This window comes from Neodiprion lecontei, chromosome 6, assembly GCF_021901455.1.
Source record: "Neodiprion lecontei isolate iyNeoLeco1 chromosome 6, iyNeoLeco1.1, whole genome shotgun sequence".
Lineage (NCBI taxonomy): Eukaryota > Metazoa > Arthropoda > Insecta > Hymenoptera > Diprionidae > Neodiprion > Neodiprion lecontei.
This window is the reverse complement of record NC_060265.1, coordinates 25,424,596-25,447,375: the sequence shown is the minus strand read 5'-3', so window position 1 is coordinate 25,447,375 and position 22,780 is coordinate 25,424,596. Positions and strand designations below refer to the sequence as shown.

Sequence of the window (22,780 nt, the reverse complement as noted above, 5' to 3'; positions counted from 1 at the left end):
GAAATTATCAGACGGTCGACAAACTCGACGAGAGAAGAAACGAGAAGAAGAAGAAGAACCATTGAACCGAGGCTAAATTGACTTAAACTCGTACAAAATTGAGACCCGCATCCTTCCTCCCTCGTATTCGTCCATCCAACAACCATCCTTAACACCAAGCCTTGAGGCAGCATCTTCAAGGGGCCCCTATTACTGTTCGCATCGCTCACTGCCTCACTGTCCTCTCTACTGCTATCTTTACTACTTGGGAATATTGCCACGCGATGCTTTTCATCGAGGCTATTTGCTGCGCCCACCAGCTTTGCGATTAGCCATTCGCGAATACGTCGACTGGATGTAGGCGAGGTTTGGTTAGGATAGGTCAAGACAACCGGCTTCGAGATGCCTCCGACAAATTGGGAAAACAGTCTTACAGTCACACTTGCATGAGTTATTTTCTGGAAAAATTTCGTTTTCGAACTGATCGTGACCAAACGTCAACGATATTAATTTACATTTAGTGTATTTTACAAAGTATGAAATCATACGTGTGGCCCCCTCTTTTCTGATCTAGTAATCATCGTAGATAAAAGACGCTTTAAGCTTTCACATGATACCAAAAAAATAAGGTTTCTTCTTCAACCCATATTATTGTAAAAGAAAGTTTTATTTCAGACTTTAAACTGTAAACATGCGTTGCCATTAAACCATCTTTTCCCCACCTTTTAAATTCGCTGCCTGTTAATTCGCTTCATTAGCTCACGAACCTGTTTATTTTCTCTGTAACGTCTAGATCGTTACTTATCGTTTTTTCAAGACAACGATACGATAATTTGTTTAATTCTCTCCAACCGTGATTAACTTAATGATAGAAAGAATTTTTTGGGAACGGATGATACGACGGTTGAAATGACGAAGCATCGAAGCCGCGACGCCGTTTGAGAGCTTTTGTAAAAGTCTGGAAGCCGACTAAACTGCAGCGCAAAGTTTAAAGTACAGGTAAGAACTCGAAGGGTCCTACGGTCACGAGTCTGGCCTCGTTAAACGGCAGCCTCAAATCCTGCAATATTATATATATATATATATAATATATATACATAGTCAGACAAAGATCTAACTTTTAAATTGGGTTCCACCGGTCAATATTTGTACAATTTGAAAAGTTCCCGGCAACGGTTCGGCGGATCGCAGGATAAAAAAAGGTCGAGTATAAGAATAAAAATTTTCTCGACTGTTCGAAGTTATGCTCCGAGGCCAATTGATCACAACGATTTTCGGCAGCTCTCCCGGTAATTTTTTCATCTCTCCATATGACCGATCAGGCGTTCGTCCAGGCATCGCCTCGTCGGAATATCTTTATGTACCGAGTACAGGAAGTGATTGAAACGTCAAACGAAATGAAACGAGGCGCAAAGAAAGCACACAGCTCTGCTGATCATTCAAGATTCGTCGGGAAAAAAGTACCTGCACCTTGGTGCGCGTAAAGTAGAAAAAGAAAAAGTATCGAAAGCAGCGCTTCCTTTCATCTTCAGCAGCTGATTCAAAAGCCGGATAAGGCGATAATCGTGATTAGCGCAGGTACACACTCTGATCAGTGTGATGTGTACAGTGAATACAATACTTTCGTCGTCTCTGTTCCTTGATTTGTTAGTTTCGATACACAGGCCTCTTTTTTTTATTTTTTATTTTTTTATTAGCTCGTTACGATAAATCGGCGGCTCTGACTCAAGTTGAATAATATATATATATATACGCATGTATTCTACACAGGAATTTGACGACGCTGACGCGATCGGTGCCTGCATTTTTCAAATACTCATCAGGAATTCCTCCGACGCACGACTGCAGGCATACTGCGTACATCATCCACCTTCGGAGGAACGAACTTCTACTCATAGAAACAGATTCTTGTTCGCATAAATAATAAACTAACTTTATACACAATGATACGTATAACATAGATTGCACCGAATGAATTTACGATTTATCGATTAACATGTACACGAACTTGTAATTTAGCCGTGGATAAAAGTCTTTCGTGATAGCTAAAATATGAATATTCCAGGAATCAGTCGTGAAAGTAAGGAATGCAGAAATAAGACAAGGACTGCAAAATTAAGGAAACTCGTCATATTCCGTGATCGACTCATCGCATTCGTAATTTCGTATAATTTCGTTGTTTCGTTTATAGAATAAATCGGTGAGTGAACGCCTAGAATATGAGTAGGATCGATTGCTGCAGTAGCAAAATCGTTGGACCTCCTCCGCACAAAATGGAATATGGGAAAACCAGTTATCCGTTTCGCGAAGAGCAGCAGGCGGAATTCCTGTTTCCCGTACGATTCTGACCTGCTGCATTATATCGTCCTCTCGTCGAACGATTCTGTGCGGTACTTTTTCCTCAAGATAAAAGCGTCACCGGTATAAGATTAACCATTGTGTAAATATGCACTCACACGATCCTATTCCGTATATCCTGCCGATGTACTATACGTACACACACACACACACACACACACATATTTGCAAAATAAAAAGAAGAACCGGAAGTTGTCGATTAACCAAGAACGGTATAACCACTCAAATTTTTATCAGGGTCAGATCCCGAGTCACGATCATGCCAGACGAAGTTAACATCCTACGACGAAAACAGATTGGGATGTACAAATTTTGAGTTCACTTTCGATGGTTCCCTCATTTCGATGAATATACGTCGAGTGCAGATGTACGAGTGCAACGTACGCGTGAGTGTGTAAATTGCCCGCTCATCCCAAGAATTTCTAATCGATTAGAGCGAGTAAAATCGTCGAGATATATTACTAGTAACTGTATAATCTTATACCGTCGGTGCGGAACGACTTTCAGAAGCGGGTATATTGTGAATAGAATTTCCGCCTCGCACGCGGCACGTCGCGTCGGCAGTCTCGTTAATGAAATTCAGAATGAATTTTTCCCACGTATGTGTATAATTACTCGATACAAGTATACACACGTTTATATATATATATATTTATATATATAAACTAACCGGAAGATATTCCAGCAGAATCCCTGGAAGAGGTCCGTTGACTATACTCTTGTACAAACTTGGACTCGTTCTTACAGGTTTCCTTGGAGTATTGTATCTTTCGGTGTTACTGAACAAGCAAACACAATCGCTAAGACGGAACACGTGCAAAGAAGAAGAAGAAGAAGAAGAAGAAGAAGAAGAAGAAGAAAAGACGTTCAATTCCGCACACCGCAAGACTATAGGGAATAAACGAGACGTCGCAGTTTCAGCCTGCACATGCAACCTTGTGAAAAGCGCACGTTAAACAGTTTTGTGTCATTGCCTTGATCGACACGACGTGATGATTGAATTAAATTCGAGATAAATTTATGGCGTAAAGGTCGGTATAGTTTATATAAGATATACGACACGTGGGTTCTATCTATACGTACGTATAGATATATCCAGATTCCTGGACATGCCAGTGACGTGATTATCTAGTCATGGTTTATCTTTTTCTTTTTCTCTTTCTACTTCTGTTCCCGGTGCGTCATGGACACGAGAAAAATCATCAAGAATGGATGATACAGTATAACAATAATAATAAACATAAATACCAATAAAATTTACCGTGATCATACGTATGCCCAAAAATTGTTCCTAATTCGATGGAAACTATCTATGAGTCAATCGGAGATATACGTGGGTAACATATCCTTGTAAGACACTTCTAAGAATAACAATAATAATTATAGCTTCGCGAAAAGTTTCATATACACGTCCCGAACATACAGTGTTAAAAACCTAATTGCGTTTTTTTACTTCGTGGTGTGCAATAATTTTGCAATACATCCAATATGCCTGGCGATAGCTTTCTCTTTACGCACGATTCAACGTTGAAAAGAAAAATGCATACATATTAGTTTAAAGTACCTCCACCACTGTAATGTAACAAGAGTATAACCGACAGATTAAAAGTGAAGTAATGAAGTAGAAAAAGAAAAATAAAACAAATAATAGTAATTCCTTCGGCCTCGAAAACGGGAATTGTTTTTTTTTCAAATGAGAAAACTTAGGAGCGAACGTTTTCCCATCGCGAATAGAATATAACCTGCTAACGTGTCTCTGACTCGATTTGCATTCAAAGGTGAAAATTTGCCCGACAATGCAGATGTTACGAGCCGGCAGGCGTTGAGCGATTAAACATTTATAGCTCGTACGCAAACATGAAACAAGTACGAAGCACACGGTGTCGCTGACGATGAGTGCAGCTTACCCATAGCACGCGGTATTCCCAAGCAAGCCAATTCTGGTGGGAGAAGTTGATGAAAGTTGGCATCCAAATTTCAACTCTCTGCAATCCCGGCACTGTTGCACAAGATAAATTCCAAAAAGTCACTGTACGAGGAGAGACTTGCACACTGACTCACTCACTTTAAAACGAAACCTTCGCATCGCTACTCGACTGAAGTTAGACTCGCGGCAAATTTCAACTGACAAAGTGTCGGCGATTAATACGCGTATACTTCGTCGAGAGACACGTGAATCAGCGGGACTGCGGATCGGCGCCAATATCCAAGGAACCGCGGCGAAAGGTTCATCTTCCTAGTGAAAACAGCGGGCAGATATTTAGAAGTATCGAGGAAGCCGGCGCGACGCGGTCGCCAACTAAATTCAAACTAAAGTGTAGCTAACAGGAGTTGCTAGTAGGTACTACCACCACTACTACTGCTATTACTACTACTACTACTACCACTACTACCACTGCTGCTGCTACCACCGCTAGCCGGATGAGTCGAGAAGGCAATCGGTGTGACGATGCGTACGTAGACGAAAGCCTCTCTACTCTTCTCTTTTCGTCTCAACGTTCGAAGCTAACCGGAACTTTAGCATATACTAAACTCTTGGCGGTTATCGTGTAATCGTCATGTCAGCCGCGTTTCGTTTTCTTTGGTAGTTGCTGTTACCGGTGCTGGTGCTGTCTGATAGTACAGTGATTCACCCTAGTAAAATATACAATCTGTAACGCACCCTGCCCAAAGCTTGGGAGAAAAAGAAAAGAAAAGAATTAACGAAAGGGAGAAATAAAAGAACCCAACAAGTTGTAAAAACCGTTTATTAAAATATACAATATATCTGAGACGGGGCTAAAAAAGCGAGACGAAAAAAGATGGAGGAGGGGAAAAAATTAATTGCGGTTACGCGTGGAAAATAAACGTCGTTCGAATTATCGTTTTTTTTTTGTTTTTTTTTTGGTGTTTTTTTTTTTTGCTCAAACATTTTCTCCTCAACTTTGACGCTATATGCGCGGTTTATTACACGTTTAACAGATTGTTTAACTTGTTGACAATTTATATTACAATATTTTTTAGCGATGTTCCTTTTGCGTTATCCGGTGAATATACAGTCAAGGAGTCGAGGTATCGCGATACCCATACAACCTGCATCTACTGTTTATCAAATTGTCGCAGGAGTGCAGAATGACGTATGTATTAAAATATATATGTATACGCGTGCGGCGTGCGTCTTAACGTACCACGTGTTTGAACTGCGTGAAAACGATGAAAGATTTACCTAACGATGGTGTTAGAATTGGGGAGCATCTAAGGGATCGGTCGGGACTCTGAACGACGACGGCCGCAGCCGATACTTAAGAAATGGAATTTATAGAAGATCTTTTTTCCCTTCTTCGACTTTCTTGTCAGCCGAACGGCTGGATTAAATATACGTAGGCATCTCTAGGTACGTGTAACTCGTGCTTAGCTTTAGATTTACAGACTAGAAAGACAGACTTTTGCAGCTGATTTCCTGTGATCTTGCCGATAGAGGGAGAGAATGAAAGAATGAAAGAAGGAAAGAAAGAGAGAAAGATGAAAAGGAACGAGACCTCGCGTCAAGTATAAGTATACAAAGTGTCGACTCTTGAGGACGAAGTTATACTCTGGGCGGGCGAGTTAAGTGGTGGAAAATAAATTTCTTTCGGAGGATGTTTGATTATGCGAGGAATTTCTTCGTAGTCATTGATTACGCTGATGGTTGTTTTTTTTTTCACCTTTTTTCAACAAGGAAAGATAAATTTTTTTTTTTCCGGAAAATATACGAAATATTCTACTGTACGCATACTTGAGTTGAAATTTGTTATATATTTTTGTCTTTCTCAAAGATGATTTACGAATGATTGTTCCACGGTCGAATTCTTCCAAGGCCACGTACACCTTTTGCCCTTAATTGAAAAACGGAAAATCAGGATTTACCAGATTCACGGAAAAGCCGCGGTGAAATGACAGCTAAACAGAAAACAGAAACCCCCAGAAATGTTCACTTTTTCACACGTATACATTTCGGGCTAAAAATATAATCGAATTGTACAAGTATATATGCGTGTATTACGGAAGCGCAGCTCGTGGCTGAAACCAGTTTCCTGTATAAAAGTAGCCGAAATTTTATAGACGAAAAAACCGCAACGCGACTAACGTTGGATAGACCAAAAATTTCATGTTCCTGCAATTTTTAAAGCTGAATAAAAATAAATGGAGTGAAATTAAATTAAGAGAATTTTCGCAACCAGAATGGCGAATTTATATTCAAGGTCTGCGATTCCATTTGAAATAATTTAAACAAGAATAAAATTCTACCCTCCATGGGATATCAAAAGTCGCGGTTGAACCGACTTGTATTAAGAAATTTCATTGCCATATCTTTCCGGGCGTACAAAAAGCGCGGTGTGATATTGCTCGTGTATTTTCATATCAAGATTATAATGTAATCAAGTTCCGTTGCCGTGTTATACAACAAAACGACACCGATTACCTGACATTAGGTATAACTAGTCCGGCACGCAGTCGAAAAAGTAACAGAGGATCGAGTAAAACATTATGCACAATATTACAATGTCGTATAAACAGGAATCGATCCAACGCATAAAACAACACCACGATATATGATCCTGCAACCCTTCGAAGCATTCGCGTCATTCCCGCGTTGATAAACCAGCGCCGCAACAGCTTTAATAGAGTTTTGGGCACGAACCAAGGCGAGCTTTAAATAAAACCTGATTAACATCTGAAAGGGGCCGCTTGTTAATTCGTAATTGGGTACTCGTTTCCGGGTAAAAGTACAGTACTTTAGGTGTAGGTGCATTGCTGGGTGCCAGGTCACCTCTTCTACTCCAATCCGGCAGGGAAGTCGGCCCTTTGGAGCCCGACTAAAAGGGGCAAATTAATCGTAATTATTGTTACTCAACTCCGTTCCATGCTTCGGACAAAATATATCTACCTCAAACGCGGCAAGAGCCCGTCTCACCCTGCGGAAGGAAGTTAGTTACTGCTTCGTATGATTTTCGTACACCGAATGACTAATCCATAATAATAACGATAATGACGATTACGACGAAGATGACGATAATAATAATGATATTGACAATGATAATGATAATGAAAACAACAACAATAATAATATCCGACCGCAGACACTTGGTCCATCTAACGCTCAATTAATTATTTAAAGAATAAAATGGATAGTTAATCGCTCAATAATCGCGTGGATAATCAGACGGAGCGATGTCTGTTATATTCTGCTTGTATTACGATACGCGTCGTTAATTGTAATATAGTGTAATAATTAATGAAAGCGTGTAATACGGCTACGGTGTACGTACAGGCATATTTTATTCAAAGGTTACCATGTTCTCATGCCTCGCGGTGGCGCAGTGCTGCCCGCTTACCGTATTATGTAGTCACAATTGTTTGTACATTACGCCGACTATAAGATACGTATGGATGCGTGTATGTATGTATATTGCCTGCGATGCATTGCGGGATTGTCGAGCAAAGAAACCGGTTAATATAGGTAGGCAAGTGTCTGCGCTATTCGCGCATCACGAAGCAGACGTTAAAATCCGCTGGCTTGTATTTTATTGCACTATTTCTCCTACGAAACATCTGCCGTAAACAAATTTTTCAGCTGAGCTCGGTAATAAGAAAAAAAAATTCAGTATATATATATATATATGTATTGTGCAATCATTATAATGTAAAAGGATGATAAACCTATGATTAGGCAATAAATACATTGTTCCATCTAAATTTTAATTTTTCGGTGAAACGATGGTAGAAAAACGAGCAATATTTCTGCAGACGTATTCGACATATAACGCGGTGGTGTCTACCGATTAAAATATGCTAGTTTTATAAACGATTCTTGAATGTTTCGCGTCATCACCAATTTGTTTGAAAACTTTTTCAACCCTACCGTACGTCCCATAAACCGTCAAGCACGACGAAAGGGCAAACCAATGAGGGAAATCCGCAGTATAATAATGCGCGGAATAGTAGAAGGGGGGCAAGAATTACGTTCGGTTTATCTGTGAATCATGGTATGCGAGTGGGTGTCGCATTCGCGCGTATACATTAAATCATAATAATTACACGTACGACGAGGAATTTCGGTGCAGTCCGAGCCGGAACGGCGAGTCCTATAATAAATACGGCAGGGCGTCCCGAAGAAGAAGAAGAAGAAGAAGAAGAAGCAACAGCAGCAGCAGCGGCAACAACAGTGGGGGAAAAATTAATCGGCAAGGAAAAAATGCAATTATCGACATTTCGCAAAAGTGCTCCTTGAACTAATGGGCGGCTCGGAGGAGAAGAAAAATAAGAAGAAGAAGGAGCAGGAGGAGGAGAGGGAGGAGAAGAAGAAGGAGAAGAAGAACTCGGGAACCGAGGAAGCTCAACGAACACGAGATAGGAAGACAAGGAGTTCCGGCCAGATGCTCCTCCGGAGGGTGTTCCTTGCCCCCCTTCTATACCCAACCGTCCAACCTCCTTCGCCGTCTCGACTCACTCCTCATCTCCTCATCTCCTTCGGGATGTATCTCCGTCTCTCTTCCCTCCCGCCCCCTCCCCGTGATACAAGGGTTTGACATTAGCACGGAGTGACGGTCGTACTTAGGACGATGCTGCTGCTGCTGCTGCTGCTGCGAAGGAGGAGGAGGAGGAGACAAGGAAAGAAGGAAAGACGAAACAAAGGAACAACGCAGTAAAGTACAACTAAGGTCGAGTCCTAATCAATAACATTTATTTCCAGAACTCAGTCCGTATACGTCGCGGAAGGTCGTAAATTTCAATGTTTTCTTATTTTATGATCGAGACGAGGAGAATCATTTTCATTTTGCTACTTATTTTTTTTTTTTTTTTTTGTTTTTTTGTACCAATTTAGAAGATAGCCTTAGATATGTCTAACAACGCGAAGAGCTCGGAAATGAAGAAAAAAAAAAAAAACAAAAAAACTACAAACGAAGAGGATTAAGAGAGACAAGAAAGAGAGAACAAAAAAAAAAAGAAAATTAAAAATTGTAAAAAAGAGTCGAATAAATCGGAGCAGGGATTAGTTTGGTGCGATTGGCAATTAAGACTAGTGATTCCGGGGAGCTTTCAACTCTTCTCCCTCCACCCCGCGCTATATCCTACAGTTACCAATTTCACCGGCTCTCCGTACAACAAAAAAAGGTTCAATTCCGAACCGCCTCGCATCCCTTTTATGGTTAACAATCCTGTTTTCCCGCACAAAGTTACGGGAATTACTTTGGTTTTCGGGGAAGGCATATACATGTATACGTATACGTATAAGGGAGTACGGAGTGGCGACAAGGGCGAAAACTTTGAACGGTGAAATCAACCGAAAGTGCCAAAGGGGTTGGTGTGCGTTAGTGGATGTGAAATGACAGTTGAGGTCCAAAGAGCAGGTTCAAAATTATCCAGGAGTATTTCGCACCCCGTTTATCAACCCTCTCTCCTTCTCTCTCTCTCCCTCTTCTTCTCTAAGTCTGTCCCTCCGTCTGCAGAACCATCCTACTTATACTTCTGCAGCACTGAGAGAAATTCACAGACTCGCGTCTCCCACGCTTTTATATTAAAATTGAAAAAACGTCTCGCGAAACACGCGGCAACGGTCTGAAACGGCTCCTCCTCGTGATTAATGCTTAAATAAAATATCGTATACGCGGTTTGCACAACAATATTACACTCGAGAAAAATTGCATAGCATATTTTTCGAGATTTTCTAAACGTACACAATGCGATTAATTCAATAATTCGAATAAAAAATCAAACGCATGCGTATGAAATTGAGAAACATCTGATGTATAGAACTTGTAATTATTCGTAAAGTTTCGAGAAGGTCGATCAAAAATTTATTCATGAACACTCCTCCCCGAATGCAGATACCCCTACCCTACCTTATGGGTACACACCACGACTGCACACGTGGGTGTATTGTTACAAGTTCACCATAAAACGTGCAATTGAATTACTTAATACAAACGTGCCCAGAATTCCAATTTGCTACGTATGTGCCTATATGCTTTTTGCTGTCGTTGAACAGGTATTGTATTAACCGACGGTAAACATCAATTACGTTTAATTCAGATACGCGTAATGTCACTGATTCTCCTCTCATTGTAATACCTCAGATTGCGTAAGCGGCGTGCTTCTCTTCCTGCATCGGTAATTGGGTGTTGGAATTGAAATTACACGTGTCAAAGTACCGGGCTCACCTGAAAATCTTCCACTACCGTACAATTTGAAACGTTCCACTGGCGAGTCGGAAAGCTATAAAACGGGGCTGTCTGGATCCTTCGCAAGTACTTAAAACGTACATTTTCCACAGCTAGTCTCAAGCCTCGCGTTTGCTCTTATTATACAGTTCTTTGTAAAATTCACACTCGCGTAAGAACCTGCGACGTCGCTTAAATCGCGACGACGCGACTTACATACGGAGCAAAAGCGTGATATTTGACGCAGAGAAAGAGAGAGAGAGTGAGAGAGAGAGAGAGGGAGAGGAACAAGTATACCGTGTTTTAGGTACAAAGCACAAAGTAAAATATGAAAGCTTTTGTTCTTGTACTGACGCTAGTCCTCGCTTCTCACTTCGTCGATGTCGAAAGTGTAGGTAGAGAATACAGTAAAGCCTTGCATCGTACATCAATATATTATAATAGCGGCGCCAAGTCGGACGAAAGAAAAGAAAAAAGGAACCATAGCAAAATATGACAAAAAAGAAATGGAAATTATTAAAAAAGGAGGAACAAAAATTCAACCAAGCACATCGTGAGATTTTTAATACAGTGACAAAAATGATCACGATATAGGTGAAACGAATTTGTGCTCTGAAGCAACGTTTAAAACTATAATCAACGTAGTGAAAATTGGTCGCTCTACGAAGCTTTGTTTCGTTTGTTTAAATTTAATTTTACAAGCCAATGTATAAAGGCAATGTCACGATAATTTGGGATATAATTACAGTCACGATACTAGATATGTAACTAAAAGACAATAATACGGTAGTGAAAATAATGGGGGGGATAGAATAAAGCTTGTGACAACTCGTCATCGCATGATCATTCTTAATTAATGAATTGTTTATTGTTTCAAGAGGATGACCATGGCACAGATTAAGAATGCCTTGAAAGGGGTGAGGAAAGCGTGCATCGCTAAAACAGGAGTTAGCACAGGTGACACTTTATACTTTGCACATAATTCTATTCAATATGCGATGCTGATTGAAATGATCATCGTTATCGGGGTATCATTGACACGGTATAAGGATCGTCATTCATGAATCGAAACCGAGAAAATTCGTTTTCATTTTTCAGATGTTATCGACGACACGCATAAGGGCGTGTTTGCCGAGGATAGAGAATTGATGTGCTATTTATTGTGCTGTATGGGCATGATGAAGACGGTGAGACACGTTCGTTAAGTTAACACAACCACTTACAGATATCAAAATCTAGTCTTTTGGATAAATAGCCGCTGATAAGCCGTGAAAAATTTAATTTTGCCGCGTGTCAAATTTTCTATACGACTATGATAGGTTAATTCTAGATAAGTACCAAGAGTTAATGGTTAGTCATTTTGGATGGGACTGTAATTTGCTGCTAATTAGTCGTTAATAATCAGTTGTAGTCTTAACTCGTTGACACCCATTTTCGAAAAAATTCTTATCCTTCGAGATCGAGACTTATTCGCGATATTTTTTTTCTTAATTCACATGTAAGTCAAAAATTTTTGACAGTAATTTAAAAACTTGGAGCTTCGTTGCGGCGAAAAAAAAATGTAAAATATCTAATTGTCATGAACATTCAACGCCAGACATTCAAATTCAATCTGTTGGATGTATTATTATTTTTTTGATAATTCGTATACCTTTGTGTGGTCTTCGGGGAATGAAATTTTGCATATCATGTAGAATACAATTTCTTGCCTGTTTGAAATTCCATTATTACTATTACTATGGTGAGGATAAAAATATAGAAAGATCGAAACATGGAACGAAGACAATATCGAATTTTCGAAGAGGCGAAAATTTTATTTGTAGAATTTAAAAATGTAGAAGGTCAAAGTATGGAGAATTCAAATAATAGAATAGTCAGAACATAGAATTACAAAACGTAAAATCGTCAGAATTAGTCTCGCTAATATAGAATCGTATACAGATTCTAGATTCTGCCGTTCTCTGTTCTGACCTTTTTATATTTCATATTTCTATATTTTTAATTTTCTTCAGTTGGACTTCGTAAATTTTGAAGATTCTACAAATTAGATTACGGCGTCATTCAAAATCTGACATTTTGGTCCTACTATCAATCGGCCATTCTTGTTTTTAATCCCCACCCCTATTGTTATAATCATTATTCGACACTTATTACCACACAGGTGAAAAATGGTAGATACAGCAGCGCCGCCGCTGTAGCCCAAATAGAAGCCATACTCCCGTTAGAATTGATCGACCGAGCAAAAGCCACGGGCATGAACTGCGCGGCGCAAAGTATGTGTACCTGTGAAACCCGTTCGATATTTCGTATAGTTTAAAATATAGTTAATTAATCCTGCGGTAAGAAAACATTGACTAATCTAACGCAGCGATTATATTCAGCGTAAAGTTGTTACATGGATATTTTGCTATTTTTCACATTATTTTAATTCATTTATTCATTTATTTATTTATCTTCAACCACGAAGTGACGAGTGAGGACGATTGCGAGGCAGCATGGCAATTCGCTAAATGTGGTTTCGAAATGGACAAAGAGGTTTGTGACTACCGTGTTCGAATTTTATATAAACGGGGTTTCCCGCGATCTATTTTTTTTTAATTTTTTTATTCTTTTCGATCTCCTTCTCTTTAGCATGGATATTTATTCAACGACGGATCATGCATGAAATTTATTCGCATAGACAATCGTGTTTGTTGTACATCGATTAAATCTTCCGAGTTTACATTATTTATCGCAAACTATACGCTTTATTCTGTTTTCAGGTATACTTCTTCCCGTGACATGCCTAAAAAAGCGTCAATACGTCGCCGACCGAGCGAAGAGCATAGCATCGATCTAATTGTAAGGCGCTGTAATTATTTTGCAAGACGACGAAGTAACGCGCTACGGAACATGCGATATATTACACGTTATGATTTTACGTTATACGTATATAAGTTGTTTTATAGCCCATCTTTATACCTATAAGTAATGAGATTGTGAATAAATAATTTAAAATTATAAGCAACACTGTATTATACTGTGTAACGAATAGATGTAAAAAATTTACGTAAATCAAAGTAACTAAATGATAGAAATAAATTATTTTTCGAATAACCATTTCGAAAATGAATTCTTCAATAGCAACTGGTGATTTTTGTACATTTGAGATACAATTAAATAATGTACGAAGAAGTAAACGAAAAACATTAATTCCACTCTGAATTACTTGTATTATAATGATTCTGTTCTTATAACAAACATCGTACACGCGTGACGTCTAGAATTAATCAATCGCAATCACCCGCTGGCTATATAATTTTTCTTCAATTATATTTCTTCATATTAATGACGGTCAAGGTGCGAATACAAGATTATCGAGATAGGTCAGATATTAAATATATATAATAACATTAACGTCGCCATAAATGTCTAGAGAAAGAGAGAGAGAGTCACGATTAGATGATCGCGATGCTTGAAATTTATAGTAGGTCGATTGTCTATTGTTTCTTCCTGCATGGTGGATACGAAATACGTTCGCTATCTGTCTGTACGAGCCTTCAAGTAGGCGATGTAATACGATATAGATACGACCGAAGATGGCTTAGAATATAATACAATCGCGAAGCTTTGGTGGGTACAGATTATCTCCATTATCTAACCTACAAGCTTACGTATGTACATTTATATATACAGGCTGTTCAAGTGCCATCGAAATGAATTTCTTAAAGGGAATTCCATTCATAGCTACATATTATACGGGATATTATACACGTAATATCTGTATTACGACGTTTTGAATAATTTTGAAATTAGTAAAAAAATATGTATTTGAAAGAGTACATTTTTTGTCCAGCCAAAACAAGAAGTATGTACCTATAATTATCATCAAAATGAAACTGGACGATGAGGAAAGTTTTAGAAAAATATTCTTACATACCGTTATTGGATAGCAAAAAAAATTGGTACCGCACTAAAAATGGCAGTGAAACAGGCGGTCGTCCTTTTTCTTGCTGCGTATACGAGCACCGGAAGTTGAATGCAAAGAGCTAGAATTGAGGCAGTTGTCGTCGTCGAGTGGCCGCGACAAAGAAAAAAAGTTGCCGTGAGAACTTGGGAACCAAGTTGGGATAAAACGCGGAATGAATCTCAAGCCTCGTTAACTTGAAAGTACAAAAATCGTGGACGGGCTCGTATATATGAGACTGGCTGACAACGAGTTGAAAACCTGATGGGTTTATACGGTATTCGCGTTTACATACATATTATTACATGTGAATAATTATAAAGCTGTTAACGGTAATTTTTTTTTTCCCTAAGAAAAATCTAACAAATTTAATCGAAAGGAATTACATTTTTTCGATAATCCCTTCGGAAAATACTAATGGACACTGCTGTGCACGCTATTAATTTTTATAATATACTCGAAAATCTCAGCATTTTTAGCATTATATGTATAGTCGTTTATTAAAAAACGTTTTCACACAAATATAGATTATAGCTTCAACCGCGTTTCGAACCAGCAGAAAATGATCGTTATTTAATGTAGAATTAATTTTGAAGATTACTACAGAGTTTGGACAATCATTTTATTGTCATTTTCAGTTTCGAAGACTTCACAACCGTAATCCCCCAATTTCCTATCGACGTCACTGTCAGCCTCGTGTTCGAGGCGGAAATAACTTGCTGAATTGATGTTTCAATTGACTTGTGAAATAATTATATAACGATGAGAATTAACTGAGAAATAACTGGACTATGAAAAGTTAAGTCACGTTGATTTGAATTGATTTGGAATTCGTGTCAGAATTATCTGCTCATAGTGAAAAAATAATTAAATTAAAATTAAAAAAATTAAATTGGATTGAAAAAAATTAATATCAATTAACAGAAAATACAAAAGTATGAATTGCAATTTTTTAAACTCACTCACTTCAATTATATGTCATTAATCAAATGATTTTGTCACCTTCGAAAATTTCGAACGTTACCGGGCAGGACTTACGTTGACAATCGATGGTAAAAAAAAAAAGACACACATATAAGTAATATCATAGCAAAATTATAATTGAAGGTTAGAGAAAAACAAACAGATTAAGGAAAGAAATCATTTTCTTGCACCATTTGAAACACGTTGAATATACGTAATTTTATCCGTCATTTGAATGATCGTAGGTATATATTATGCACGATCCTGCATGATACGTAACAATAATAATTGTGATAGGATCGCAGGCTTCGTGATTTCGCTATCCCGTTTAAATTCAAAGGCATGTTTATTTAATTATTGCCCATAATTGTTAGTGTCCGACGATTATGGAAAAATAATTGTTAGGCGTAAATTAATGTCAATGCGGGATGCGTGATTAAATGTACATATGTGCCTGAACCGTTTATTGATCAAAGCGAAGATTATATTGGTACAGTAAATTGCGAAGGTGCACGATGTGATTAAATGAATTTGATGGACGCGAAAATTGAAAGACCGTATTGTTCGGCCTTACGTGTTACACGTACGTTAATCGTATCGTCATGCGGTGGGACATCGGCATGGCTATAAGAGGGAGGACGGTTTCCGTCTAATAAACAATCATTTACAAATCAATTTACGTAACTCAAACATGAGGGGAGATGCCTTCGGTTCCCTTACGTGTGTGAAATATCCTCGAATCGTTATACGATACCCAGGAACGATGTAAGTCGTATAAATACAGTCGGCGACGCGATACGAATAGTCCAGTTGCGATACACGATTCGTTTGTTTAGCTAGTGAAAAATAAGGTTCGCACACCGTTCCAACCATGAGAGGACTTACTTTTGGGCTTATCGCCGTATTCGCTGTTATTCAGGTGAGTGTTTTAAAGTTTTCATTTCCTTCAACAATTACGAATGGTTGACAATTCGGCAATATACGTGATCGGATCTTCAAGTTTGTAAAAATCGATTAAAAAATATAACGAAACTTTGTTTAAAAATAGCATATACTACGAAGTATACTTGTTACACAATATCGTATATATTCTTATTTTAGATGGTAGCTGGAAACGCTGAAAAATGGAAACAATACACGGAGGAATGTGCCCAGGAAATGGAAATTACACCAGGTGATATATGGAGCGGAATTTGATTTCTTAGAAATATGCTGATCGAGTAATTCGGATATTGAAAATCAGCAATTGCTGTACGTACGCGCGATATTCATCGATGAACGAAACACATTCTGCACATACACTGCCGGTCGAAAGTTTGGGTAAACGAGTCGAAATTTCTTGCTGCACAGAATATCAGACAGCGGACTCGAAAATAAAGATAATCAAACGTTCCAAGCGGCGTTTTAAAGAGGACAAATTTACCTTCATATTGCTTTTTAGAAATTCTCTATAATTATTTTTTGGTCCAGGTACGTATTTTTGAACGTGGCCGTTTTTATGTCTTTTTTAGTTAAAAATGCAATATCGGGGCAAAAAATAATCGTACGAAGCTTTGTATAACACGAAAATGTAGGATTTTATACCCTTCTTAAGTTTATCATAGAAAAAAAACTAGTAGAAATTTTTCTCCAAGATGCAGGGTCAATTTCTGGCGGTTAAAAAATAGCCGAAAACGGCCGTCTTCAAAAATATGTACCGGGGCCAAAAAAAATTGTAGAGAATTTTTAAAAAAAGCAAAATGATGGTAAATATGTCCTCTTTAAAAATCCACTTGGAACGATTGATTATCTTTATTTTTGAATCCGTTATCTAACTTTTAGTGCGGCAAGAAATTTTGAGTGGCGTACCCAAACTTTTGACGAGTAGTGTATTACGTATTGCGCTGAACGATGCGTAAATTATACAATTTCGGTTTGTCAACTATACGTATTATTTATAAAATCGATCGAATGCGCAAAACTTCATGAACCCTACGTGTATAATACCTTCGGCTGCTGCTTGCTCGAATAGAATACGTTACTTATGGCTATTGGCAAATCTTTTCTCAGAGTTCAATTTCCGTCTAATACCTTTACATACTTGCCCTACGCAGAAATGATTGCGGAAGTTCAAGGCACGGATGAGCTGCGCGTCGATAGAACAATCAAATGTTTCTTGGCCTGCGCGCTTGAGAAAGCAGGTGTTGTAAGTACGAGTGTTATATTCGCACGCGTGCAAGGACTCGCGCAAATTTCAAGTCTCCGATATCCATGCCAATCGAAACGATATTTCTTAACAGCTCCAGGGTGACAAGCTGCGGAAGGACGTGATTGATACGATCGCACAACACATGGAAGAATCCGGCGAAATGCCAGGAGCAGTCAGGGTCGCTAATAAATGCTACGACGAAGGTACGTGAATGTGGAACGTTACTACGCAGACACACCTCACGAATGTTTGACTACAACAACGACTCGGTCCCATTGTTATAACCTCGGTTACAAAGAGTTATTATTTCTCTTCTCAGCCGTCGTCGAGACCGAAAGATGCAACGTTGCTGGAGCTTTGATGAAATGCGTTCATCACGAGAAGCAGGCTGGACTGGCGGATTAAAATGGAGGAAAATTAAGGATTACTAGTAAGTCGATATTTTACCATGCGATTGTATAAATTTAAGATGACTTTAAATAGTGATAGTTGTTAAAAATAATGTATAAAAAAAATTGTAACGAGCGCCTGTTACAACTAATACATGTATCATTAACGTTCGTGGTGTTATAAAAATTGATGAATAAATCTCTCTTGAACAAGTAGATATATTTCCTTATTTATTGTAAGTATTCGACGCAGCAAATGATCACGATCGGCATACTCCCAAAAGTTCAACTGTAATATTGTTTATAAACAAACAAATTTTTCCACGCTAAGTAAGATTTCGCTCGAAAAAATATTTTCAGTTCGGTTGTTTCGATTTCAGTTCCGGTCCTATACTGTCAAAGACACTTAGATAATTATATGATATAGTATAAGATAAAATAGAATATGTGAATGACGGGTCACTACAGAGAGTGATAATCCGATCAAATTATTGTAACGAAGTCACCCGTCACTTTGAGTACAGTGAAAGGCTACAGCAGCAGCAGCAGCATTAGTAGCAGTAGCGCAGAGGAGTTGTTAGTCGTCGGGAAATAGACGTCGGTTGGAAATGCCTAACGTAATTGTCACTTCATTTCGGGAAAAGCGATGAAACCCCGGCAGGGTAAAATATATCGAAAATCGATAAGCCTTTGTCTCTCTGCGTTACGTACATGCAGCCTGCGCATAGAACTTGAATCAACCCTGAAGAAAGAAATTGGCCGAACGATTCGGAAAGTATAGAAGGTTTAGTAATAAACGGGAGTGAGTTCATCGACTAGTTTTTCGATATTTCAATTTCTGCAGTTGCGAGTAATACAGCAGCGAAAGCTTGCGTGTAAAGTGCAGAGTCGAAAGACGAAAAAAGCTCCGGACACGATCGGCGTCACGACGCCAATTGCTAATTAGAATTGATTAAGCGGTTGCAGGCGCGAAAAATTCATAGAGTTGCACTGTTGCATGTGCGAAGGCAGCGAAAAAGAAGATGAGAAGAAAAAAGAGTACTGGCTGCAGGCTGACGAGAAGTATTTCAGAGGTTAGATTTTGTGAATCGAAGGTGGTCAAGGTAACAGCTCGATGTAACAAGCCGCACTTATTAACCGGCGGGGGTGAAAGCGAGATTTAATTCGAGAAAAATGAGAGGGAGAAAACAAGTGAGAAGTAGAGGTATAGAAGAGAAAAAATAAAGAAACAGAAATCCTAGCTGTGTGAAAATATAGGAAAGCCTCATAAACCGATAAACTGCCGTAATAAAAGCGTGAGTGTATGGAGAAGCCGAAGCTGGCAGCGTTTAGCCATTAGGTTGGTGGCGCCGGGCGAATATCCTCCTCCTCCTCCTCCTCCTTCTCCTCATCATCCTCCTCATCCTCCTCATCCTCCTTCCTCCCCGGGATGCTGCAGCCATTGCCCGATATGGTCCATCCGGCGTAGCTCGCTCGCCTCCCGGTTTAGCGACTCTTGCTGCACCTTCGAGTGAGTCCCACGTGAAATTGAACCTCCTCACCTAACCGTTATCCGTTTTGCCGATCATCGTCGGGAGAATCACGCAAGGCTAACCAAGGATTACTAACGCGGCTGCACATCTCCGCGCCAATTTTGGCGTTTCGCGAAAATCGATTAACTAAAGGTGCTTATTCAACTCCGTATTGCATACGATAATAAAATTAATTCAGCAAGAAATGGGTAAAAACAAGAAATATTACGCATTCTTTTAGTCACGACGCCTACTTTATTACTACGTAAGAAAATTGAAAACTCGTATTATACTCGCTTCAGAATTACATCCACTATCACCTGATCACGGCTTGGTATTAATAACCAGTAAATTACAATATCCAGTCAGGGAAAAGTATCAAAAATAAGAAACAAAATAACTTCCCGACTGAAATACGCCAAAGCATTTCTGCACGTCGTTATAACTACGAGATAGTAATTCGTACTCACGCGTACGATAAGGTTAGATTATTTTATACTTATCCTTGAAGTGGTTATTTATACGAGCATGAGGGTGAAAGCTGAAGATGTAATATAATATTTACTCGTAAAAAGTATTCTCATAATATAGATCTATCGAAGCTATCATACTTGGCTACTTCTTATAGATAATGTCACGCTATAATTTCGCCTTAATCGTATCGCTAAATTAAGAAGCGGCAAACCGCCGATTGTACCCAAGTTACGTCGGATACAGCATACGGATAGCGGAGGTCCATGCCCTGTCTGTGTCTCTGAATCGATTTTAGGGCGCATAGAGTATAATGGTGGTACGTGGTAGCGAGGAGGGTGCACGACCAATGTAGGTACACGCGTACGTAGGTATAATGTACGCATATTCAAGTCAGAGCTCTTTTGCAATCCGACGAAAACGCCAAGAATTAATCAGTCAGGTACGTATGTATAAAAGATGATATTTCGTCGCCCCCCTCCCCCCGCCATAGACGTATTTTAATTACCGGCAAATGATTCTTCTTTGGAAATATATTACAGGTACGTGTATAAGGAAAGTATGTACGGTACATATTTCGAGATACGGAGGGGTTTGAAAATTACAACTCGATAACCGCGGGGATCGTCGTCGTACAGAGTTTCGACTGCAATGTTTGCCTTGTTATCGATTCCCGCAACCCTCGACGTCTTTGTTTTTAATACATTCAATAATACGAGTACCTACGCGTAACGAGGATCAATAAAGAATCGAAGGGACTAGTCCTCGTTGTAACGGGCGGGAGGGGAAAAAAGGGGGGCCGATGAGAGCTTTTAATTTAATGCGCTTCCGCGCTCCGCGTACACGTATAATAATTCTTACATAGCACAGGGCTTAATAAAGAACGTTTATACACGTATACGTAATACCTATACTGTTACACGTTGTAAGGCAGCCCCGAGATAGCGATATATTGGGTAGAAGGAGAGCCATACTTCACGGTGAAATTAATACAACTATTATTATTATTATTTTAATCGTCGTTATAATAATAATAACAATAATTTCGCTTGGTTGGAGGGAAAACGGTTCGGCAGCACGGGCCGAATAATTATTACTACGGGGTTTTCCTCCACACCCCCGCAACACAGGCCGTGCCGCGGTTTATTAGCTGTCGTTTGGCAGTAAAGGTGCCTATAAACACCGGAAACTGAAACCGAAACTAAAACTATGAAACTGTGTAGCTGTACGACGACGGGGTCGCGGTTTACGGCGAAATTATTACCGCTTGCAATTAGAGGGGGGAAATATTTTTTTTTTGTTTTTTTTCGACGACGATTAAACCTGCAATCCGCCGAGCGTTGATCCACGACGTCGTCTCGAGGAGGTTATTCTTTTTTTCGGCGAAGATAATTTTTCGGTGTAAAAAAAAAAAATAGCGAGATTAAACTCCGAAGTATTCTGCGTAGGTAATTGTTATTAGTGTGTTACGGGTACACGTGAAAAATTCGAAAAATTCATACCATTCATTATCGACGCGGATCAATGTAACCGAATGTGTTACAAAGTAGAAGTTTTTCCGAACGAGCTGGTGAGAATAACGGGAGAAATGTCAAATCCGTATGAACCAAGCGTTGTGCAACCGCCGAATTGGTTTGCCCTAATATACCTACCTGAGGCTGCGGGCCACGTGTTAGGGCTACGACGACCGGTCCCATGATTTATGGGGGCCATGTGGAATTTGAACAATGTTAATTTCACGTGCAGGCTGCATACCAGACTCGCCATCGTAGGAGCGAGAGGAGCGACCGACTAAACTATGCTGAAACGACGCGGCGACGTTGACCAAACCGTGACCCGAGATATTGTCGAAAGTTTTAAGCGTCCGTATGCATGCAGGGTGCGGATGAATTCACGATTTTGCCGTTAAGTCCAGGGCGTACTTGAATACTGAACATTTTTTATCGTAAAAACTCAAGTTATCAAATCATTCAAAACTTTCTTAGGCTTAAATAAAATCCAGCTAATACGGCTGAATATTGTATTGATTTAGTTTTTCCTCGTAAGAATGCCTTTCGATCGAAACTTCAGGGTATGTGAAAATCAACGATTAAAACAACCGCAAAAGGAATCAGGTAAAAATTGTACATTATAATACATGCATGCAGCCGTCTCTGGAAGACACTTTACGCTGCAGGAGATATATTAGACGTACATATACCGTATTAAAGTGGTGAGCACCGACCCCATTTCCCTGTGCACGAACTTATGAATAAACAAATGATTTTTATCGCGTTTGAATCATTTAGCAGTCCCACTTTATGTCCCGTGCATCAGGTGAGACTCCCTACTTGCCTGGTATGATAGATATATCCAAGAATTGTTAACAAGCATGCCGTTTCAAATTTGCCCCAAGTGGTGGGAGTGAAACAAACAAAGAGGAGAATCAAGAAGTGCCGTAAGAGCCATCGTTCGGTCCTCCTCTTCAAACATTCAAACAACATCTGTAGTGAAAAATAGATTCTCGTTGATTCGCACGCGAATCTCTTCTCCTAGTAGTTGTTATTATACATAAAGGTATGTATTTTACTTCGGTTGATACAGGAAATAACAATGCATCGAGGCGTATATGAATTCATATTGTTTTTCTATTCAGGGCGAACGCGTGTGGGCGGTAAGTATGCGAACAGTGAAACTTTTGTTTCTCCGAGTCCGTCCTCTTCCTCCTCCACCTTCTCCTCCACCACCGGCTTTCTTCCTTCGTACGCGTGTACAAGAGAGGCAGTCGAGGTCTTATCTCTTGGTGGTTGACAGGC

General features: G+C 39.3%; 3 protein-coding genes across 11 annotated transcripts in view; 2 read left to right on the top strand and 1 right to left on the bottom strand.

The window, feature by feature from the left end:
* The window catches only part of LOC107218220 (protein sprint), a 101,593-nt gene that overhangs the window by 76,494 nt on the left and 2,319 nt on the right, over positions 1-22,780 (bottom strand). The window contains exon 1 of one of the 6 annotated variants that reach the window (XM_046743327.1): positions 4,245-4,349. The exons of the other annotated variants lie outside the window; for them this stretch is intronic. The gene's annotated coding sequence lies outside the window, so the exon portion shown is untranslated. Of the gene's footprint in view, positions 1-4,244; positions 4,350-22,780 lie in introns of those variants that run through there. 6 annotated transcript variants of the gene reach the window in all.
* Positions 10,594-13,613, top strand: LOC107218212 (general odorant-binding protein 72). 4 transcript variants are annotated; one of them, XM_046743335.1, is made up of 6 exons: positions 10,596-10,824; positions 11,396-11,474; positions 11,616-11,704; positions 12,679-12,790; positions 12,985-13,052; positions 13,280-13,613. In XM_046743335.1, the coding sequence occupies exons 2-6, from the start codon at positions 11,399-11,401 to the stop codon at positions 13,295-13,297; spliced, it is 363 nt and encodes a 120-aa protein (XP_046599291.1). In that variant the 5' UTR covers positions 10,596-10,824; positions 11,396-11,398; the 3' UTR covers positions 13,298-13,613. The 4 variants fall into 4 exon arrangements, with proteins under 4 accessions (XP_046599289.1, XP_046599291.1, XP_015511499.1 ...); XM_015656013.2 differs by having other exon boundaries at positions 10,596-10,908; XM_046743334.1 differs by having other exon boundaries at positions 10,596-10,912.
* Positions 16,139-18,219, top strand: LOC107218213 (general odorant-binding protein 56a). The gene is made up of 5 exons (XM_015656014.2): positions 16,139-16,345; positions 16,528-16,600; positions 17,520-17,611; positions 17,706-17,817; positions 17,934-18,219. The coding sequence occupies exons 1-5, from the start codon at positions 16,298-16,300 to the stop codon at positions 18,017-18,019; spliced, it is 411 nt and encodes a 136-aa protein (XP_015511500.1). The 5' UTR covers positions 16,139-16,297; the 3' UTR covers positions 18,020-18,219.

Excerpts from the sequence above, each read along its gene's own strand:
- LOC107218212 (XM_015656013.2), top strand. The coding sequence starts at position 10,846 with ATGAAAGCTTTTGTTCTTGTACTGACGCTAGTCCTCGCTTCTCACTTC. Across the intron at positions 10,909-11,395 it reads ACTTCGTCGATGTCGAAAGT|AGGATGACCATGGCACAGAT; the intron begins GTAGGTAGAGAA and ends TATTGTTTCAAG. Across the intron at positions 12,791-12,984 it reads CATGAACTGCGCGGCGCAAA|TGACGAGTGAGGACGATTGC; the intron begins GTATGTGTACCT and ends TCAACCACGAAG.
- LOC107218213 (XM_015656014.2), top strand. The coding sequence starts at position 16,298 with ATGAGAGGACTTACTTTTGGGCTTATCGCCGTATTCGCTGTTATTCAG. Across the intron at positions 16,346-16,527 it reads CCGTATTCGCTGTTATTCAG|ATGGTAGCTGGAAACGCTGA; the intron begins GTGAGTGTTTTA and ends TTCTTATTTTAG. Across the intron at positions 17,612-17,705 it reads CGCTTGAGAAAGCAGGTGTT|CTCCAGGGTGACAAGCTGCG; the intron begins GTAAGTACGAGT and ends ATTTCTTAACAG.